At 43.3% G+C, this 19,058-nt stretch overlaps 1 protein-coding gene across 6 annotated transcripts in view; it reads right to left on the bottom strand.

The window, feature by feature from the left end:
• The window catches only part of mcu (mitochondrial calcium uniporter), a 53,218-nt gene extending 38,778 nt beyond the window's left edge, over nucleotides 1–14,440 (bottom strand). The window contains exon 1 of one of the 6 annotated variants that reach the window (XM_076076871.1): nucleotides 13,725–14,440. In XM_076076871.1, the coding sequence (XP_075932986.1) occupies nucleotides 13,725–13,841 (117 nt within the window). In that variant the 5' untranslated portion in view covers nucleotides 13,842–14,440. Of the gene's footprint in view, nucleotides 1–13,535; nucleotides 13,661–13,724 lie in introns of those variants that run through there. The other 5 variants (XM_076076870.1, XM_076076874.1, XM_076076873.1 and 2 more) reach the window with 5 other exon arrangements.
• Between the last annotated feature and the right edge of the window lie 4,618 nt (nucleotides 14,441–19,058).

Here is a 19,058-nt window from a genome sequence, read left to right as displayed (position 1 = left end):
GAGGCTATGTGAAAGAACAGACTGCTCCTACTCTGACACTCCCTCAGACATCCTAACTGGATTTTGGCGTGGAGGAAGATGTCAGTTGAACGCAGGGTTCGGAGAGTTATGGGGGTAAAGGACAATAGAGCGACAGACAGACTGCAGAAACGAGACCGTATGCATTTTTCCCCTCTGGGTTTTTGTGACAATTGCAAAATAAGCGAACTCTCTTCAATTCATATTTGACAAAATAACGATTTATATTCAATTTTGCATGAGAGGAAGTATAACTTTGAAGGAAAGCCTCAAAGACAATTCAATAATTCAAGACTTGAATGAACGGTGCCTGTGCACCGCAGCGTTACATTTATTCCAAAGAGGCGACTGGACGGGGGGGAGGTGAAGAGTGCAGGACGGTAACCCTATAGCCGAGTTGTGAGGAAGGCTTTCTACTGAGTGCAGGTCTGCACAGGGAACTGTACCGTATCCTGCCAGAAGAGATGATGTCAAGAAAGACATTTTTGCATAAGAAGCAGAGAACAGGAGACAATGAGATGAACAACCTTCAATTCTCTGTTGGAAAAAAAAAGAAGGAGATTTTCAGTGTGCAAAGTGTTACCCAGGCAACAGCAGCACCAGGACTTTTGAAAGGCTCCAGAAACCAGTACGTTTACTTATCTTCTCACCTTAACATCAAACTCCACCTGCACTTTGTTGCCTTGGTTTCTGGCAAGGAGAATTTCTCACGTCTCCCTAATGTCGGTGTAAAATATCTGGATTTACAAGACAGCTTAATACATTGTAACCTTAGAAACGTTGCCTCAGGCAGCAAACAAAAGAAAGCCTCGTCATTGTGTTGCTATTACCTGTCGAAAAAAGGAGATACTCTTAACCTACTCTACAACTCCCCCCTCTCACCTCTCACCTCCCTGCTTTTTTCTCCCCCCCACATCGCCTTCCTTCCCATCCAGTTCATGTCCAGGTTAGGCTTTCCCCAGGGTTCCCCTCAGGACCTGGGTTGATAAAGGCTCTGGCAGTGCGAGTTGAAAGCTCAGCTGGAGGTACTTCACTGATCTGCTCTGCTGCTGAGCTCAGCCCCTTCTGCCTCCTCGCTGCTCAACTATTTTCCCTGGGAAAACAACAACCAGGCTGATACCTGCTAACTGAATGACAAGCATTTGCTTTCCATGCGGCGGGTGTATGGAGGAATAAGTCGGACAGTAACCTTTCTCTGACAAGCAGATAATTGTCTTCTGTCTGCGAATAACAGAGAAGTTATTGGGCTCTGGTGCAGATGAGCAAGACACCACAGAAGATACACAAATAACTGGGTCAGAGAGAAGTGCATCAGCTCTTCATTTGCACAGTTTCATCCAAAGCCACTGGAACGGCAAAACCAGCCCCGCCCAGATCAATACCCCGGAGACCACATTCGCAGAACAGGGTAACAACTGAAGTGAAAACATTCAAATAATTAAATATAGCTGCCACATGCTGGCCATGTGGCCACTTTCACATACTTTAAGAGCAACCTAATGGAGCACATTTATAGTGAGGCACGTGACTCATACAGGCTGCCAGTCGGTCATGAGATTCCAGTGCAATACAAAAGCCTCAGATGCTCCTACTCTCAGAGAATCAATCTGCGTTTGTGAGTCTGGCTGTCTGTGCATGTGGGTGGTATTAAGCGAGACCGAATGATGTAAACTTCACAAACAATGGTTTGCAGCAGCCTATTTCATGTCGTTTCCCAAGCAAACCGGGGAAGCTGCTGCTGCTGCTGCTGCTGCTGCTGCTGCAATAGTATTTGGAGTCGACTCAGACATCTGCAACCAGAAGAGAGGAACAAAGTTGTTGTAATTTGGCTTCCCCATACTGCTGTGGCAACACTGTCCCGACAATACGGAATGTAAATACATACTTTTTGCCAAACTCGCCCAGAATCCTCTGCTCCTCAGCGGCTCGGCTCTCTGATCACACAGCCCGCAGCCCACAGACGACCGTCTCCATGGAAATGCATTTTCCAACAAAGTCTCCTCTCCACCATCTCCTCCGTTCCTATTTATAGAACGTTGGGGCACTAGCTGGCTGGCAAAGGATGAGTAACCGTGTAGTGAGAATGTAAATGTCTAGTATCTCCACACTGCTCGTCTTTCTGCTCACAGCTTCGTTTCAAATCAAAGGCTTTGAACAGGCGTTCACACAAACAGCTGACAAACAATCCCCAGTCGCACATGAGAAAGCAGCTTTTATGTGTGTGAAGTAGTGAGGAGCTTGCGTGAGTTTCAAGCTGATGCAAGGCCCGCAGGTTATGCACACATATCCGATGCCAGACAGCAGCGTGAAGACAGCGGGGTCTCTGTGGCCCATTGCTTTTTGACCTCCCCGTGTGGAATGAGGACAAGAGAACCACGGGCGTTTGAGGTCAACGGCTTCTTCCTCCGTCTCAAGCAGGAAAAGGGTGTAAGGCAAGTGTGTGTACGGTACATGCAAAAGCACATGAAGGGAAATGAATAAATAAAGATCTGAGCTGGACTAGTACAGCTATAGCACACATGCAGTCTCAGCCTGTTAAGAGAGCAACAAAGAGGCCTCCATCTCAGTGCCTTTAAAGAAACAGTCACAGTCTGAAAACACTCAATAACGCAGATAGCGCTAATTAGCATGAGCCTATACGAGTGTCAGGCTTATTACTACCACACTGCAGTCGCACCGTAAAAGGAGGAGCTCCGGCAAACAGCATGGCGTTAACTCAATGACCGAGAAGAACAGTTATGGCTGTCGGCTTTCATTAACAAAAACAGTCACTCTCAATGACTGCTAACGAGACCACGGGTCACCATCACCATCATTTTAATCAAACGTTACCATATCTGTAGTGCTGCCGCTGCTGTTATTGTTACTGGATATCTCCCTTTGATGGATGCTGTGAGTCAAGAGTTAAATGCTCTTTTAATCCAAAAGAAGCATTTCGAAAATCTTCCATGTCAGGCTGTCACATCAACGAAAGATTACAGGAGCAGAGCTATTTACATAAGCAATTTACTTACTGCCCTGCTTCCCAGAGGTGAAATGAGCAGAGACAAGACGTTATCTCACACACACACATCTTCCCCTCGAAGTGCTTTCTGACTTTCAAATACAAGAAGGCAGAACACCGCTCTATAAGGCGAGGCACAGTGTTTTAGAATAGCACGTGATGGACTGGTCATTGTGAAGTTGGGTGAAATGACAATATATTTGTGAGACAATATATTTAGGAAGTTAAAAAGATTTTTTTGTACATTTTATAATGGAGGTAGCAATTCCTTTACTGCAGTATCTCTGATTGCATTCGGTCAATGTGGTTCAACTCGACATGATCAGCAGTGAGTAAACTCATTGTACAGACACGTCACAGCATTTAGAGTAGAACTAGAAACCGAATGCCGCTATGAATCATTTCTCTCATGACGTACAGCTGTTGTGTGACAAAAAAGCAACTGAGATTAAATCACTCAGTGTGGGTGAATGGACAGTTGAGAATATACAGCAGCACATTCAGTCAACTGCAATACTACATCAATATATCGGACATATAACGCAGGCCTGGCAAAAAAAATAAAGTATAGGATCTAATAGGATTATCTGGTCAATACCTCCAGTCCACAAAGAAATATAGAATACCATTAAAATGACAGAGGATCCAGAGTGCTGAGGCAGCAAAAGGCAGCCTTATCCACCATCACCCCCACTATACCGCATATCTGACCCCTCCCCACCTCTCCCAGACAACCTCAGCTGAGCTCTCTGAAACAGGCATGCTTATTCCACGTGTGTCTCCGGGCCACTGATCCACTACTGATATAGTAGTTAATTAAAAGAGACAAGGCTCAAAGCTCAGACCCCTGATTCATTTAAAACTAGCAGTTAAGTAGTCAGAGGAGACCGGCCACCTATCAAGAGGAAAGCTATTAGTATCTTCGCCTTGCAGGAGCAGCAAAAAGCTGTACATGCACACCAAAAAGCACTCAGCTCGGGTCGCGATCGAGCTTGTTGTAGAGTGTTTGGCTCGTCTCCCTGGTCCAGCGAATCATTACAAATAACACAATGGGACTTGAGGGCTTAGAGTCCATTGTTTGGTGGAGATGTGCATATTTGTTTGTTTTCTCCATGGTGAATCCCCCGTGTGCTTGTGTCTATGTTGGCACTGCTACAACTTGGGTAATTACAGCGCAAACAAACTTGGCGCCAGGCCGAACAGAGAGTCTTGCTTTCTGCGGCTCTTTGACTCCCAAGCATGTGCTCGGAGTCTGATCAATCTCACGTCCCTTCTGGTTGCGTAATGAGGTAATGTCACAAGCATCATTCAGAAAACACAGACGGCTCATTTCAGGCAGAGAGCATGGCTGGAAAGGCAATTTGGAAAATTGAAGAGGGACAATACAGGAACAGTTTTGTGAGTCAGCAAAAAAGGGGACTCGAAGTGACATCAGAGCCGGTTTCTCTCCAGCAAACTATGTTGGCTGTGAGCGGCTGTTTCCTGCCACGACCTTTCAGACCACGTGTCGTCTTTGAGCAGCTGCCAAGCAACCACTTATTTCTGTGTGCCTACTGCAATACACAGTTATTTCACATTTCAAAGACCCCTCCACCTGTTCTTTTGTTATGAGCGTGCTGAATTCTCATGATCGAGGGCATGTCAACCCATAGTCAAAGCACCACCTACAGCCATTTTAATGCCTGGATATTGGTCAGTCTCAATTCATAGAACTGTGGTTATATACACAACTTTAGTTTTATCGTCTAGCCATAACAGCTTGACCGTCATTCACACGACCGCCCAGCCAACAATTGATGGAGGGGGTGAGCGTTGCCTCGTAGGTGCATGATGAACCAGGGAACATCATCAATAGTTCAGAATTACTGGATTTGTTTTTGTAATGAACACTAGCCTGGGATCAGGATCATTTGATAGTGTTCAAGCCTTATGCCTTGAATGTGTTCCCTTCCTCATAAAACAATTGAAAAGTAGCTAGCAGGCTACTTTTCCCGAGCTTCACTGGTGCAATACTACATTACTTGGCATGTTTTTGCCACCAGCGTGAAAATAGCATAAAACTATAGCAAAGAAGTTTAGCATGTGCGTCCTCAAGTGTGTGCACAAATTAATCCTACCCAATTAATCATTGGGGGTTAAATGATCCAGAGTGACTTTAAACCATATTTCTAGAAATTGTGGAGAAGGTAGTACAAGATTATGCCACTATAACTTTTTTTAGTCATTGTACATCTTTTGAATTTGCTTTGATCGAGAGAATGTGTGATTTCCACTAAAATACCCTTTTACCCTTTAAGGAGACATGAGACAAAGCTGCCTGCTTCATTGATTTGCTCTTGGCACAAAGCGGGGAGTATATATTTTTACACAAACCCTAATATGACGGCTGTAACGAATGCCTGCCAACCACCAAAGATAGCAAAGTGAGCCGATGCTAAAAAGAAACAACAAACGGCAGCCGGCTTGGCAACAGGCCTCACTAAGCCGCCGTGGAGAGAGATTTCCTCTCAAGTCAACACACACACACACGTCTCCTGCTAGCCACAGTGACCTCAACACAAGGATGATGTCACAGCCCTCCACACATCCTGTTTAACCATGACCAGCAGAGCCCTCATCTCCCTTGTAAACTTACACCAGTATGTCTCACAAAGTAGATGAAGTCTGAAACGCATGCAGATTTCCCCCCAGCAGAGCAGCCTCATCCGTCCACAGAGATCCACTAGCTTTATCAGAGGAGACACCGGCCCGTACTCTCTAATCAGCGGGCCTAAAAAGGTGTCACGCCCTCCTTCCATTAACCCAATACGTCGATCCAGCAGGAACAAAAGGACTACTTACGAGCTTGTTTATGTTTGTATGTGTGTGTGTGTGTGTGTGTCTGAAAGCGACCTGTTTAGTGGTTTGTGCACTATATTTGGCTTTCAAGGTTCCTCTGTTATTTTGGTTAAACGTTAACCTAATGGTAAAGAAATATATTACTTATTCCTCCAGCTGGGTGACTTATATGCGTGCGCAAATAATTTACAGAGTAATTATACTCAAATGTGTTGTCAGAGATCCTAAATGCTCCTTCTTCACCATCATATACGATAGATCTCATTAGATGTATTCTTCTAAAAACCGGTGGCCATTATACTCAGAAATTGGCAGTTCTTGATCAAGCATTTTTCACCTACGCATCTACGAATGTAAAACAGGGTAAATGTCTTTCAGAGTAAAACTCCAAATTTCCAAGTGAATTGTGCTCTATAGTTAGACATATACAATACTCCTTTCGGTTGTGCCGGCGGTGAGATGTGGTAGAGCTGTAATGAGAAGCAGCCCAGTGAAAGGTGAGACTGAGGCCGAGGGAATCCTCATATCACACAATCCCAACATTCCTCTCCACAACAACACAGCCATTATTACTCCAGCAGCAGTCATTCATACGTAATGTTACCAATTACAATTAAGAGCTGTCTCGCTGTTGACAGCTGAGCCAGTTTCTCTTCTCTTGCCGCCATGATTCTCCTCTTGCTGCACTTCCCTGATATGATCGTTTCCTACTTTAAACTAGGGATGCACCCATACTGATATCGGCCGATACTGACTCAAATCGAGCATTTGTGTCAAAGGAGCCAATCTATTTAATTAAATTCTACGTATGTATACTAGTATATACAATATATGAACGGGGTTTTAAATCCTGTTTAAGTTTTGACCATTTTGTTGCTGCTTGAAAAAGGTTTACACTTGAATTGTATTCCTGTTCATTTTGAATATGTTTTACCAAGTTGCTGGTGTACAATTTATTATCTTAATAATAAATAACAATTCAAAAAATGGATATCTATGTATTTATTCGTTCCATTTTGTTAGGAGAGCAATATTCACACATCAACGAATGATCCGAGTCACTTCCACACAGTGAGGCGTATAGCTTATTAATTAAACACTGGTAACTGCATCAGCTGATCCAGGTGTCACTATCGGTATCGGGACAGAAAAAGTCAGATTGGTGCATTCCTAATCTAAACAGCACAATTGTAATTTACGGGTCCGTCAGATATACTGTGCCATACCGTTTTCAATTCAATAAAGCAGCGCAATGTAGAGAAGTGGGAGCCGATTATGGGTTCATAGAATAAAGCTCTATAGTGGGGCTGATATGAGAAGCTCACCACACAATCATCAGATTACGTTTTTTACTTTCATTAGTACATAAAGTCTATCTAATCTTGACTCAACGTATCGGCTTTCTCCGAGACTGTATATCTGCAGCTTAGAGAAGTTTCAATGGCTTAATTGTCACAACCCACTGTGTCAATGTCCCTGCACTCAGCCAGCATCCGCCCTACTCTGCCGCTTGTATTAATTCACCATGAACTTGAATAAACAAGGGTATAAACAATCAATACTTCCTGGAGGAGAGGTCGACCCCCTCTCTTGCTAATTAGCTGCGTATTGGAGTCTTGATATTTTGCAGGGCGAAGTTCTGTCAAACTGAACTCTGCAAAGAAAGCAAGGGAGGCAAATGCTTCTCGTCCCTTTTCTCGCTGAAATGAACGAGGAGAGACTTTTTGGTGTGTCGGTAGGAGTATACCTGTAGAAATGTAGAAAAACCACACAATTACTCTCATGTAAGATATTACCATACTCGCTTAATGGTTGTTTTGAATTCAAGATCATCGTTCTTTTAAGGTTCTCTGGCCTGCAGATATAACTGACTCCCTGCACCTCATGTTCTTTTTTGACCAAGGTTTTATGCAAACTACATGTTACAATACAATAAATGAATAAAACATGCTCTACAAGTCCATAGAAGCCCACAACACAAGTAGTACATACAGTATATAAACTGCAAAATGAATACCGTATGGCATACAGCACTACACAAAACTGTTCTGTCAGCAGAAATGCAATACTTATAGTACGGCATTACTTAATAGATGCGGTGCTTGTCACAGTGTGGCGGAGACTAACTGCTCTGGACCCACTGGACCCACAAAAAAGGGCCGCAGAACCACCTCAATCAGGAAATGCTTTCACATACGTAGCTGTCACACATTCTTTGACAGATCATCTGGGACAAGCTGACCTTCATGCAAGCCAAATCTGCCCCGGCATTGCCACAGACTAGTTTCGTTGTCACAATAATGAACCACGATCTCGCATCTAAATGGCGTGAAAGGCTGTGCTGCTGGTGGCCTTCGGGTACTACTCACCTGCCCTCCCTGGCGGAGGACGCCACCAGCGAAACATCCCAGAGATGAGAGGTGGGTAACCAAGCGTTGCCTCCATCCATCATCACATTACACACGTTGGCCTAGTTTAATGTCCTTTTCAGACTGGAGACACGCTGGGCCACACAGAAAACACGGGAAGCAGCTAATTAGTATACGCCAACGGCAGAAGTTCGCCAGTCATTTGCCACTTCAAGGGTGAAATCCCTTCCAGAGCACTAACGAGGACTTTGTCCATCACAATAGTCTTGTCCATTTACAGTGCTACAGCATCTCTATAATGAACAGCAGATTACAAACAGCTGGTGAGCGTGAGACAGGTTACCGTGTCGAGCAGGTGCTGCAATGTGATGGACTCGGAGAGCACGGGGAAATCAGAAGAAGAAAGCGCAGGGGAAACCGGACACGCTCTTGCATATGTCTGGAGATCGAGCAGAGCCTACAAAAAGCAAGCAGCACAGAGAGTTTTTCTCCCTATGGCCATGAATCAGCTGAAAAGATGCAGTCAAAGAGCAACAAAATCCACAGCTGTCCGTGGGGCATGTGTGAAAATACCTGCAGCAGAAGCTGTTTCGCCATGAGATGTAATGTGATTATCGTCACTATACAATAACAACAAAGTTGTCTTAAATTTGAACTACTTATTTCCCCAAGAACCACTCTATGTCAACACTGAACGCTCAACCATCTCTCAGACCTGGCAACCTAATTGCATTGGAAACAGTGAGAAAGATGATGAAAACTGTAGCAAAATGTAAAAAAATTAATACATTTAAAAAAAGGCTGCAGCAGAACAAACGCACCCGTCTCGGTTTCCTGCCAGGTCAGCCGTACAACACCCAGACACTGGAAATGACTCGAGCTGACAGGTTCTCTGTCAGAAACACAGAAACTAAAGCCGTCAGCATTTCACCACTGTAAGATGACAAAACACACTCGTCATTCTGTACGATGGTCAAACTATTGGTGGCATTTTCACGACACTGCCATGAGATGTCATGACTTACCCTGTTTCATTAAGGCCAAGTAGCCAGTTACACAGGACGGACTAGTTCCAGACAACTTCCAAACGTGTTGCAAATTAATTGTCAGAATATAAAATGTCGACAGCGTCGTGTTACCGCCCTGCTTTGAGGTCGCGTGCTTAACGCACCAGCCAAGTTGTTCCAGGACCGTTATCTAAAAGAGCAGAGTTTTGCTTCAACTATAGCTAATGTTCATTTTGAAACGTTTTCTGTATCATTGTTCCTCACAATAATACTTCTTTTAATTAGGAACGACAAGAATGGTGGGTTACACAGCAGGCTTGTGATGATGATCAAATGATTAATTTCTGCATGTAGTCCATATAAGTCCACCTTTCACCTTACCTTCTTTCCTCATCCCGCCGCCCACGCACAAACAAATGAGAGCAAACAGCAGTACTGTAAAGGACACGCAGCTTTACTAACAAAATGAAGGATCTGAGGCTGTAGCAACACGGCCTCATTTCATGGGAAAGCGTTGCCCATACAAAAAAAAAAAAAAACACAAAACGTATAGGGGTCACAGCTTGTGACGAATTCCAGATTTTACTGGCCACCGAAGTCCTCCAGAAGGGCAAAAGCATCAAGGGAAATGCACTCGTTCTGTATCTGGACATTGGTCCAATATGCCTGGCTGGCGTTACAAGATTGGTTGTTTCTCCTCTATTTCCTGTTCATTGCTCTGCAGCCCACTATCTAAAACTAATTCAAACACTGAGGAGGAGGGCAGTCACTTGTGGACTGAACCACTGAGTTGTTGGTGGGGATAGATATGAAACTGGCTAAAAGCAGAGTTACACTGTGATGTTTCTGAATGAATATCTGCACGACCAGACTCAGCTTAACCAATGTGCAAAATAGTGATGTCTCATTCAACCTTTTCAACAACAATAATCTATACTATTTCTGTTGTATAGTATTATATTCCTGATCTTATTTAGTCATGCTGATAGCGCTCTCTTTTATATATGATCCTTACCTAAATTTCATATTCTTTTCCTTGTCCATAAGTCTAAAGATGACCACACTGGTTTGGTTCTTCACGTCTTTTACTGTAAAGTGAAAAAGCACTTCCTAAAGCAGTTAATTCAGACTGTACAGTCATAGGTAGAGGTGTCACTTTACCCAAGCCAGTTCATACTGTATGCTAATGTGGAACATGTTAGCATGTAAAGACCAGTAGGAGGAACATGGCATATGGCCAGAATGTATAATCCAGTAACGAATCAATCGTTTTCGTAATCATACCTTTGACGGACTGAAATTCTATCGTCTCACTTCGCCTAAGCAGGAGTGCATGAAACCCCGCAGGAAAACGATCAATTTTCTCACCCACAACAGAAAACCCTCTAAGTTGCACTTCATGTCCATTAAAAATTCCTCCGAGTACAGATAGTAATCCAACATCAATGAAAAGATGGAACAGTGAGCTTCTCAAGGTTCCTTTCCATTAAGGTACCAGACATGAAATGATAAGATACGCGATCATCATAAACCTTGATTATTATAAATGTATATATTGGGAGCCTATCTCAGGTTGACCACGGGTGGCAGTGGGTATTAGTGTGGCAGGTAATTGATATATGGGGCACAGACAGGTAATGATGCATGGGTGACAGGGAGATCACACGGTTTTTACCCAGACACAGAGGGAGACCAGGAAGATAAGTTCTATCATATTGTATTATCATCTGCAAACTCTAATTAAACGGGAACCTCACCCAAAAGTGAAAGAGCCTGGAATCTCTTTGTTGAAGTGAGTAAGGAACAGGATCTTCTCCCGCACCCAGCCGAGTGGCTAGTTGCTGGAATCAGTCACTATACATCCTTTCATGTCAAAACCTTCAGTCCTCCATTCAATATGCATTACACATTCATGAAAGTGCCTGTACGGACAGGTTTATCAATCATTCAGCCATATTATCACAGTTCCAACAGACAACAGCCACATGCCGACAGTCAGTCTCTTATCGCACTAAGCCGGATCATTTCAGTACTGAGCCTGTGAAGGCAGCGGGGATAAATTAGTTTACTCCTACACTGATTGGATTAAAAGCCAGGAGCGGGCCTCGACCCCCTGGCCTCTAACACAACAGCCACCAACTGCTCAGCTTCAATGAACAAGTCGCCTTAAAAAGAAAGAAATAACTTGATGAATTGATTGCACTTTTACTTTTAGCTCAACCTATATTTTAGACACAACATATTGAAATATTAACTCAGCGGGCTTATCCCATAGAAAACCCAACTTCAACCTTTGATTTATAGCCTTTTTACAAGCACTGTTGATTCGCAATGACTCAACTCGCCTGCCGCACTTCAAGACAGCAGCATTTTATACGACAGCTGACTCAATAGTAATCTGGTGCAGGTTAAATGTGAGCCTTGAAGCCCACGGACTGCGTTGCAACCCTGGAGAGTTGACCCATCTCTGCCGCAGCACGTTATTGAAGCGGCAGTCGGAGCCGTTAAGTCTGCTCGCTGCCCGAAATGAAGCTCTAGACATCATATTTGTGTCTTACATGTCCCGCTAACAGACACTACACGCTTAATGGAAACTCATAAGGACGTGTCCCACTGCAGCTTTATAGACACAAGTCTAGAAAACAGAGCGTTCCCACTCTGCGGTGAAGGACAGTGAATACAGAAGCTTGGCTGTCACACGGTGACAGGCCCACGTTAGGAGCTGCAGCAGCAACGCTTCGATGGACAAAGACACAATATGACAGGCAAACGAAACTACAACCTGTGCAGGCTGAAATAAAATGAAAATGTATTTGGGCCAAGTCTGCTGAGACACAGTGAGCCGCAACTCACCCTGTTCAATCATTTAAGGTTTAAATAGGCCCACGTATTGTAGAAGAGGGGAGAATATTACCTCTCCACGGGGGGTAAATGTGTTCGATTGTAATAGTTCACAGTGGCCGACAGCACCATGGGGACAGTGTGGAGACGTGGACCAAGTGAGTCTATTCTGACAGCTACTTAACCTCCAGGCTGGCCTGGATCACAGGATGGGGAGCCTCATTTAATTTCACATGGCCTGTGAAGTGTGTGGAGGGGAAGAGAGGAAAAACACGACAACGAGTGAAAGGATATCTCAAGACAAATAGAGAGTAAGAAAAAGGAGGGAGAAAAAATAGAGGTAAAAGAAAACTCACAAAACATCACAGCAGTATTTGACAGCGTAGGAGACGTCCTGCCATGTACCGCAACGACTTCCTCATTCTTGTGTATTCAAGTCCATCCAGTACCTCACACCTCCCTCCTCAGGCAGCTGCCGTAAAGGCTCAGCCTTTGAGGCAGTGGGTCACAGGGGCAGGAACAAGATGTGCAACCACATTTTTTGCAAACGCATTCATGCTCTGGTTATTGTGAGCTTTTTTGTTTCAAGGTTTCGTGCTCTGCTACAGTGGCCTGGAGGACCCTGCGTGGGTCTGCAGGAAAACCCAGGATCTCCCAGCAAAATGGGGAAACACCCACAGGGAGGGGAGAAACAGCAGGCTGGCTGGAGAGTCTGACATCATCCAAGTGTGGGCTTTCAATGTTTCTGCAAAGTCTCATGTGTGTTTGAGTGCATGAACAAACAGTGAGTATCTCTATCACCCCCCCTCGCTCGGCACAACTGTAGTTTTCCTCTGTAGCTATGGACAGACCTTCATTATCTTGAGTTTCTGCTGCTGCTGCACCACACACACACACACACACACACACACACACACAAAACGCTGCAGCTCACACACCATGTAGAAGCAGAGAGATGAGGGGGAAGCATCGGTCATGGGCTGTCATCCAACCAGACCTTCCCGAAGCTGCAGCCTTCTGCTGCTTCACGTCAAACACGCTTATAGCAACAAGCGCACACAAAAAATAAGACACCCATCCCCTTTCCGTCGTTAATCAGGCCGATCCCAACATCTACTGCAGAAACAATCCCACATCTTCAATGGGATCGCATTCAAATCCACACACAACAACCAGAACAGCACTGGCTGGAGAGAGACAAATATATATATATATATATATATGCCTGCAAAGTTGAAGGACACGAGAGATATGAGGCATTGTGTGAACGCGGGGCAGAGTGTCTGAAGGCTAGTTACAGTAAACGGCGGGGCAGCGCCAGTGGGGTGTTGATGGGCTTCAAAAAAAAAAAAAAAAACCTGCATTGCCTCTGTCAAAGCTCTGTAGGTCCCACCGTGGATTAAAACAACCACACCACACCGGGTCATGATACATATCATGACTCATCTAGTGCCTCACCTCTTCGTGAAGCGCAACCGGAAGAAAAGACATGAACGGAAAATCTTGAGGCTAGTTAGCTTTACTTCCTTAGCCAGACCAGCCGCCACCACCGCCGCTTTCTCTCTCCGGTCCAGCCCGCCTGCCCCGGTCCTACACCTCTCTCTCTCTCTCTCTCCCCCCCGTGCTCACAGACGTCCTGGGACTTACCGGTCTTATGTGCTGATGGTGTCGCTGTGAAGAGACAACAAGTGCAGGGAGGCTGCCGGCCCCCGCTCCGCTGCTCCGGGACAACAGGAGCACCGATCTGCACACTTTTGCAGCCATCTCTGTAGTGAAAATCTCGCCGGGAAGGAGACTGCTGCGGGCGGACCGAGACGCACCGAAGGGAAGAGGGAGGGTGGTGGGCGGGTTTGCGGGGCTGGACTACGGCTTCGTACACATGCCCAGTGTTGCACCAGTATGCAAAGACACACCACTTTCGTGCCGACTAAATCCAAACAAGCATGCACAGACTGCATGTCATTTTGTCGCACCGACAAAAAAAAAAAAAAACACCCATAACTCAGCCTCTGTATTGCAGGTCACGAAAGTGTGATTGTCATCCAAGATTGTACATTAATCACAAGTGTGCACACATGTGGCAGTGAGCATAAGGACAGTGACCTAAAGTGGTGTATTTGAAAGTACAATGAGTAAACGTGTATTTTCACCGCATTTCAGGTCACTAAATATGATATGTGGAAGAAATGAAATCAGGGCTTCCTGTTTCAACACCGTATCTACAATCTCTATGTCAGTGGGAGAATTGGAAGATACATGAGGTGAACCCAACAGTTATGTGATATTATGTGGTATTGTTATATGAAACAGCTGGAGAAAAAAAAGCAGGCCTTTCCTCAGTATTAGTTACCACAGTACCACAGGCACAGCTGTCACTCCCAGTAGTAAAATAAATACAGATCAAAACACACCGCTGCAAACTCAGTATTGAGTTACTTTTTCAGTTTACTTTTTTTAAAACCCTACTAAATTATTACAGGGATTGCTACAAAAAAAACGTACAAACTTAAACTCCCGAGCAATATCTGTCTATTTAAAAAAAGTTATCAGGTGCATACCCACATGCTCAACCGCATCCACAACACAACTTGGCACTTACAGAGCTGACTTCCACTTAAAAGGTTTACAACTATCTTGAAAGACACCGGCAATATAACTTCTAAATATGTTAGGCGACATCTTGTCAGACATTGTTGTCACTGTCCCCACCACCTATTCCTCTATGACCATGTCTAATATTAGCTCGTCCTTCAGTCACTCTTGTGTATATGTCCCAAAAGAGCAGCATACAGGATCACATCTAATTGCAATGATCTTCAGTGACTTTTAAACAGCACGGGCGACTGCCTGATGTACAAGCATTTTTCGGTGCGTCCGTCCCAAAATGGCAGATCATGAGGGTGAGCAGTCAAGTATGATGCATTTTGTTTTCTCCAGAATCAGTCAACCACTGCAAATGTAGGTAATAGGAGTGTTAATGGGTCCGTTGGGTCAATGAATGTCAAGGAGGCCCCTAAGTGGAATGTTCTCCTTAATCTTTGACCCAGCCTGTCGTATCATACCGCCTGCCACACCTGTATTGGTCAAGGGAGAAACCAGATATTATATCCAACAGTAACTCTTGAATTGTTGATATACAAGAGCAAACACATTTTGTAACTTTTACTGTATGATTCATACGATAACATGCCTTCATATCATGGCTCAAGCTTTAGAGACTAAGAAATGCACAAATAAGAAATAAGATTAAATCAATTTGGTTGTTTTGTTGTTGTTTGTGCTTGTCTTCTGTTTGTTTGTGAAACGCAGTAGTAATATGTCACTGCTCCAGAACTCATCCCAGTTCCTTCTGTACTTCTTCAGGTGCAGTGCATCGAGCTGTGTGGGCGATGCAATTTAAATGCAAATTCACAGCCATGGACACAGCCTCGAGGTGGCATCGATTCTCAAAGCGAATCTTTGTGTGGTGCCAAATACTACCAGGCACTGGTTTACATAAACTTTTACTGTATACTGCTGTAACTGTACTATGACAGTGTGCCTGTGCATGTGGTATGCCAGCACTGCAAACAAGAGAAGCTGCAGTAAGGTGAAAAGATTCCATCAAGTCATTTAAGATATGTGAGGTTTTGCATGATTTACAACGTTAAATCAGTGTAATCAGCTCACAAAAAGAAGCTATGCAAAGGGCAATTACTTATATCAGACCTCAATATCAGATGATTACAGCAGTTGGATTCTGTTCAATTCTCCTCTTACTACTTTTCATGGGCAAAAAAGTCATGAAAAACACAAACAATCCGTCTAAATACAGTCCTAACTGCATGACTATTGTTATATAAAATATAAAAATAAAATCAGCAATTTCCCAGCATAAGGATAGACAGTAACAGTGCAGATACACAACAATAAGATTAAACACTGGTGGCGCCAATATTCAACTACTATAGTAAAATAACGAGAGCAATTCCCAATTATATTCCAGTTAATTGTAGACAGACACTGATTTTAAATTCAAATTGTGTCTCATGAATTATAGTTCAAATGTATTAATGTTCTAAATTATGCAATCATGCCAATATGAGCATGGCAAATTTACATGAATCTACATTTATGTCATTCAAATGTAACCTTTGCTGACACTAATCCTTTTTCACACTTGTCTACAGACTGTGAAAACAGAACTGCACCCGCTTCTCAGAAATCGATGAATTGAGCACGAAAAGTGGTGTGCACATGTGTGTGTGTGCGTGCATGTCTGTGCATGCATGCCTGAAATGTCTCCTAGCAGCATAAAATAGCCCCTCCCATGGGTCTATGAAAAAGGCAATGCCCAAAGCAAGCATGCGTGGGTGTGTAACTATTTCATCACACCACCAATCATATACTACGTCTTGTAAACACAGGCCTAATCAGGCAGTGTATGCTGCCTTTCTTTTTTCTTGCTTACTCTTACACATATGACGGCTCACAGACACCACACAGCAATACGACGACTGAAACTTGAGCCTGCTTTTGTCTGCACGTCTCAACTTGAGCCATCTTTCACCATTATATAGTGGTACAGCTTGTGGATCAAGTTTCACTGTAGTTTTCATTCTACAAAGCAGCTCAGCTGTGGAAAGATATTGGGTGCACAGAAACACAGAAGCTAGCACTCCCATATGGATTAACAAGTGTGTTCTTAATGTAGCACTCAAGAGTGAGACACCCTCTTCGAGTAAACACAAGTCACTGTAGCAACACTGTCATTATGTACTAAAACGGTTGAGGAGAAGAGGCTCTTCCGCATGCCTGTCTTATCACCTGTGCCACCTTTGCACCGCCACAATAGCAGGATGGATGTAATCGGAATGTAATGCTATTGTTAGGATTACCGTTGCAATGCAACACGAAGACTGCAGGGTAAGCAGTTACCTTATATGCATAACCTTCAACCCCAAATAAAGTCAGACAAATGGGAAGCACCGAGTGGAAACTTCATTATGAGAAATGGTCTCATTTAAGGTTTACACGACTCAGTTAGTTGATGCCTAACTTCTAATAAGCCAGGACACTGAACCCGACACCATGAAATGACACCCTGGCCTTGGTGACAGATTTCAAAACACTGGTCATGAATACTTTAGCAGCTATTATTTTCCAACTTGTTCAGACTGATTATCAGAGTATGTATTTTGCATTTGTGCCAGAGTGATGGCCGTTGAGGTGCTGATTAGTTCCAATTTCCAAACCGCTATGTCTTCAGGACAATTTAAAGAACTGATCTGCATTGTGTTATGCATATTTATGAGAAAAATAAAAGACTGACATAGCGATTATGAACGAGATGAATGGCTTTGAACTAGATATGCACTGCCATTACCCTAGACCGTGCTGAGGTTATTTACTGATGTTAAGCTATTCAAATTCAATATGAAATTTCAATAGTTGACAATAACATATTGTGTGGCCCTTTTGATAAATTGCTTGCATTAATGAACCCTGCACTGGAGGGCTCCAGGCACAGTTAAGTATTCTCCCTTATTAAAAAAGGAGGACGAGAGAGAAAGAGAGAGAGAGAGAGAGAGACAGAGAGAGAGAAAGAGAGAGAGAGCGATATTCAAATTTCTTTAATAGAAGATGGTGGAAAAAGACAAAGAGATTAGTAAAGACAATAATTTGTAACAAGGTAAGCAGAGATATTCGTTGTGATTTATGTATTTTATATATTTGTGCTGTTCTATCAAGATCAATAATTGCCTAAACTTCACTGACACTTTACTGAAAACAGTAACATACGAAGCAGCTATAAAAATAGCAAACAACCTCACAGAAAACTGCAGATGCATCCTGACCTTTTTGACCACAGGTCCATTTGTTATTGTGACAGCCAGGTGTATAGATTGAGCAATATATAGACAGAATCCTTAGATTCTGGTCCCATTCATCAGCACATGTTATGCCTAAATGTAAAAAAAAAAATCATATTCTCTTTGAATTTCATGTTTATAAACATTCTGTAGTTTAAGAGAAGTTAATCTACCAAAGTGGGATGACGTTAACAGAATTCTGTTGTTATAAACAGCATGCTAAATGAGGAGTCAGACACACTGAGCAAAGAAGGTGCATGGCTGTTTCTAATGTGCCTCCTGCTTTTAAAACTCAAGAAATGTGCAGTCACTGCTGAAAAGCATTGTATTATATCTTTACTTTATTCATAACCTCATTAACATTAATATGGTTACATTAAGTAAATGAAATTTGACCTGCACTTACACTGGATGTGACAAGTCACTGCAACTTGCAGTCTTCTATGACACATCCCCAGTCGACTCAGCAGCTCCCCAGCTTTTCCTTTCACATTATGCATTCAGACCAGCAAATATGTATTCAAGGCAGTAATTAGTGGCACACAGCGAAGAGGCAAGTCATTTCATTTTGATGCATTTGTATACTGGAGCTCTTTCAAGGCATGCATGACTGACAGCAAAGACCCCTTTTCTCCCAGTTCAATTTAGTTATGTTATTGAAATGAATATTTTTTTAAATCAGAAATAGAACTGCCAAAGCTGTATAAATCCAAAACTTACTGTCTATTCATTCAAAACAAATGCTAAATATTCTATAATAGCTTCATTATAGTTATCCTATTTCATTTATTTAAAAAATCCCATACCATGCTATACAATGGCATGGCAATTAGTCAATAATAACAGATTGGATTTATATAGTTCAATGTGCTTTTAGAGAACACTTTTATTCATATCGGTAGCTGTTTTGCCTTTTGTTGATGACCAACATTTGAGACATATTAAGTATTCAGCTGTGGGGAGAGACTGTGCTGAATAGGAGCATGTAATTGCAGCTAATTCATACAATGCGTTTTCGACATTTGATTTTGGGCTAGTCACACAGTAATCGTATGCACCCCAAGCAGTGGTGGGACGGAGCCCGTCTCAGCTGCATGGGGCGGGGTGTGTGTGTGTTGCCCCACCCATC

The sequence above is a fragment of the Anarhichas minor genome, unplaced genomic scaffold (assembly GCF_050575085.1).
Source record: "Anarhichas minor isolate MPS153535 unplaced genomic scaffold, ASM5057508v1 ptg000058l, whole genome shotgun sequence".
NCBI lineage: Eukaryota > Metazoa > Chordata > Actinopteri > Perciformes > Anarhichadidae > Anarhichas > Anarhichas minor.
The sequence above is the reverse complement of the archived record's forward strand: the minus strand, read 5'-3'. Positions and strand labels throughout refer to the sequence as shown.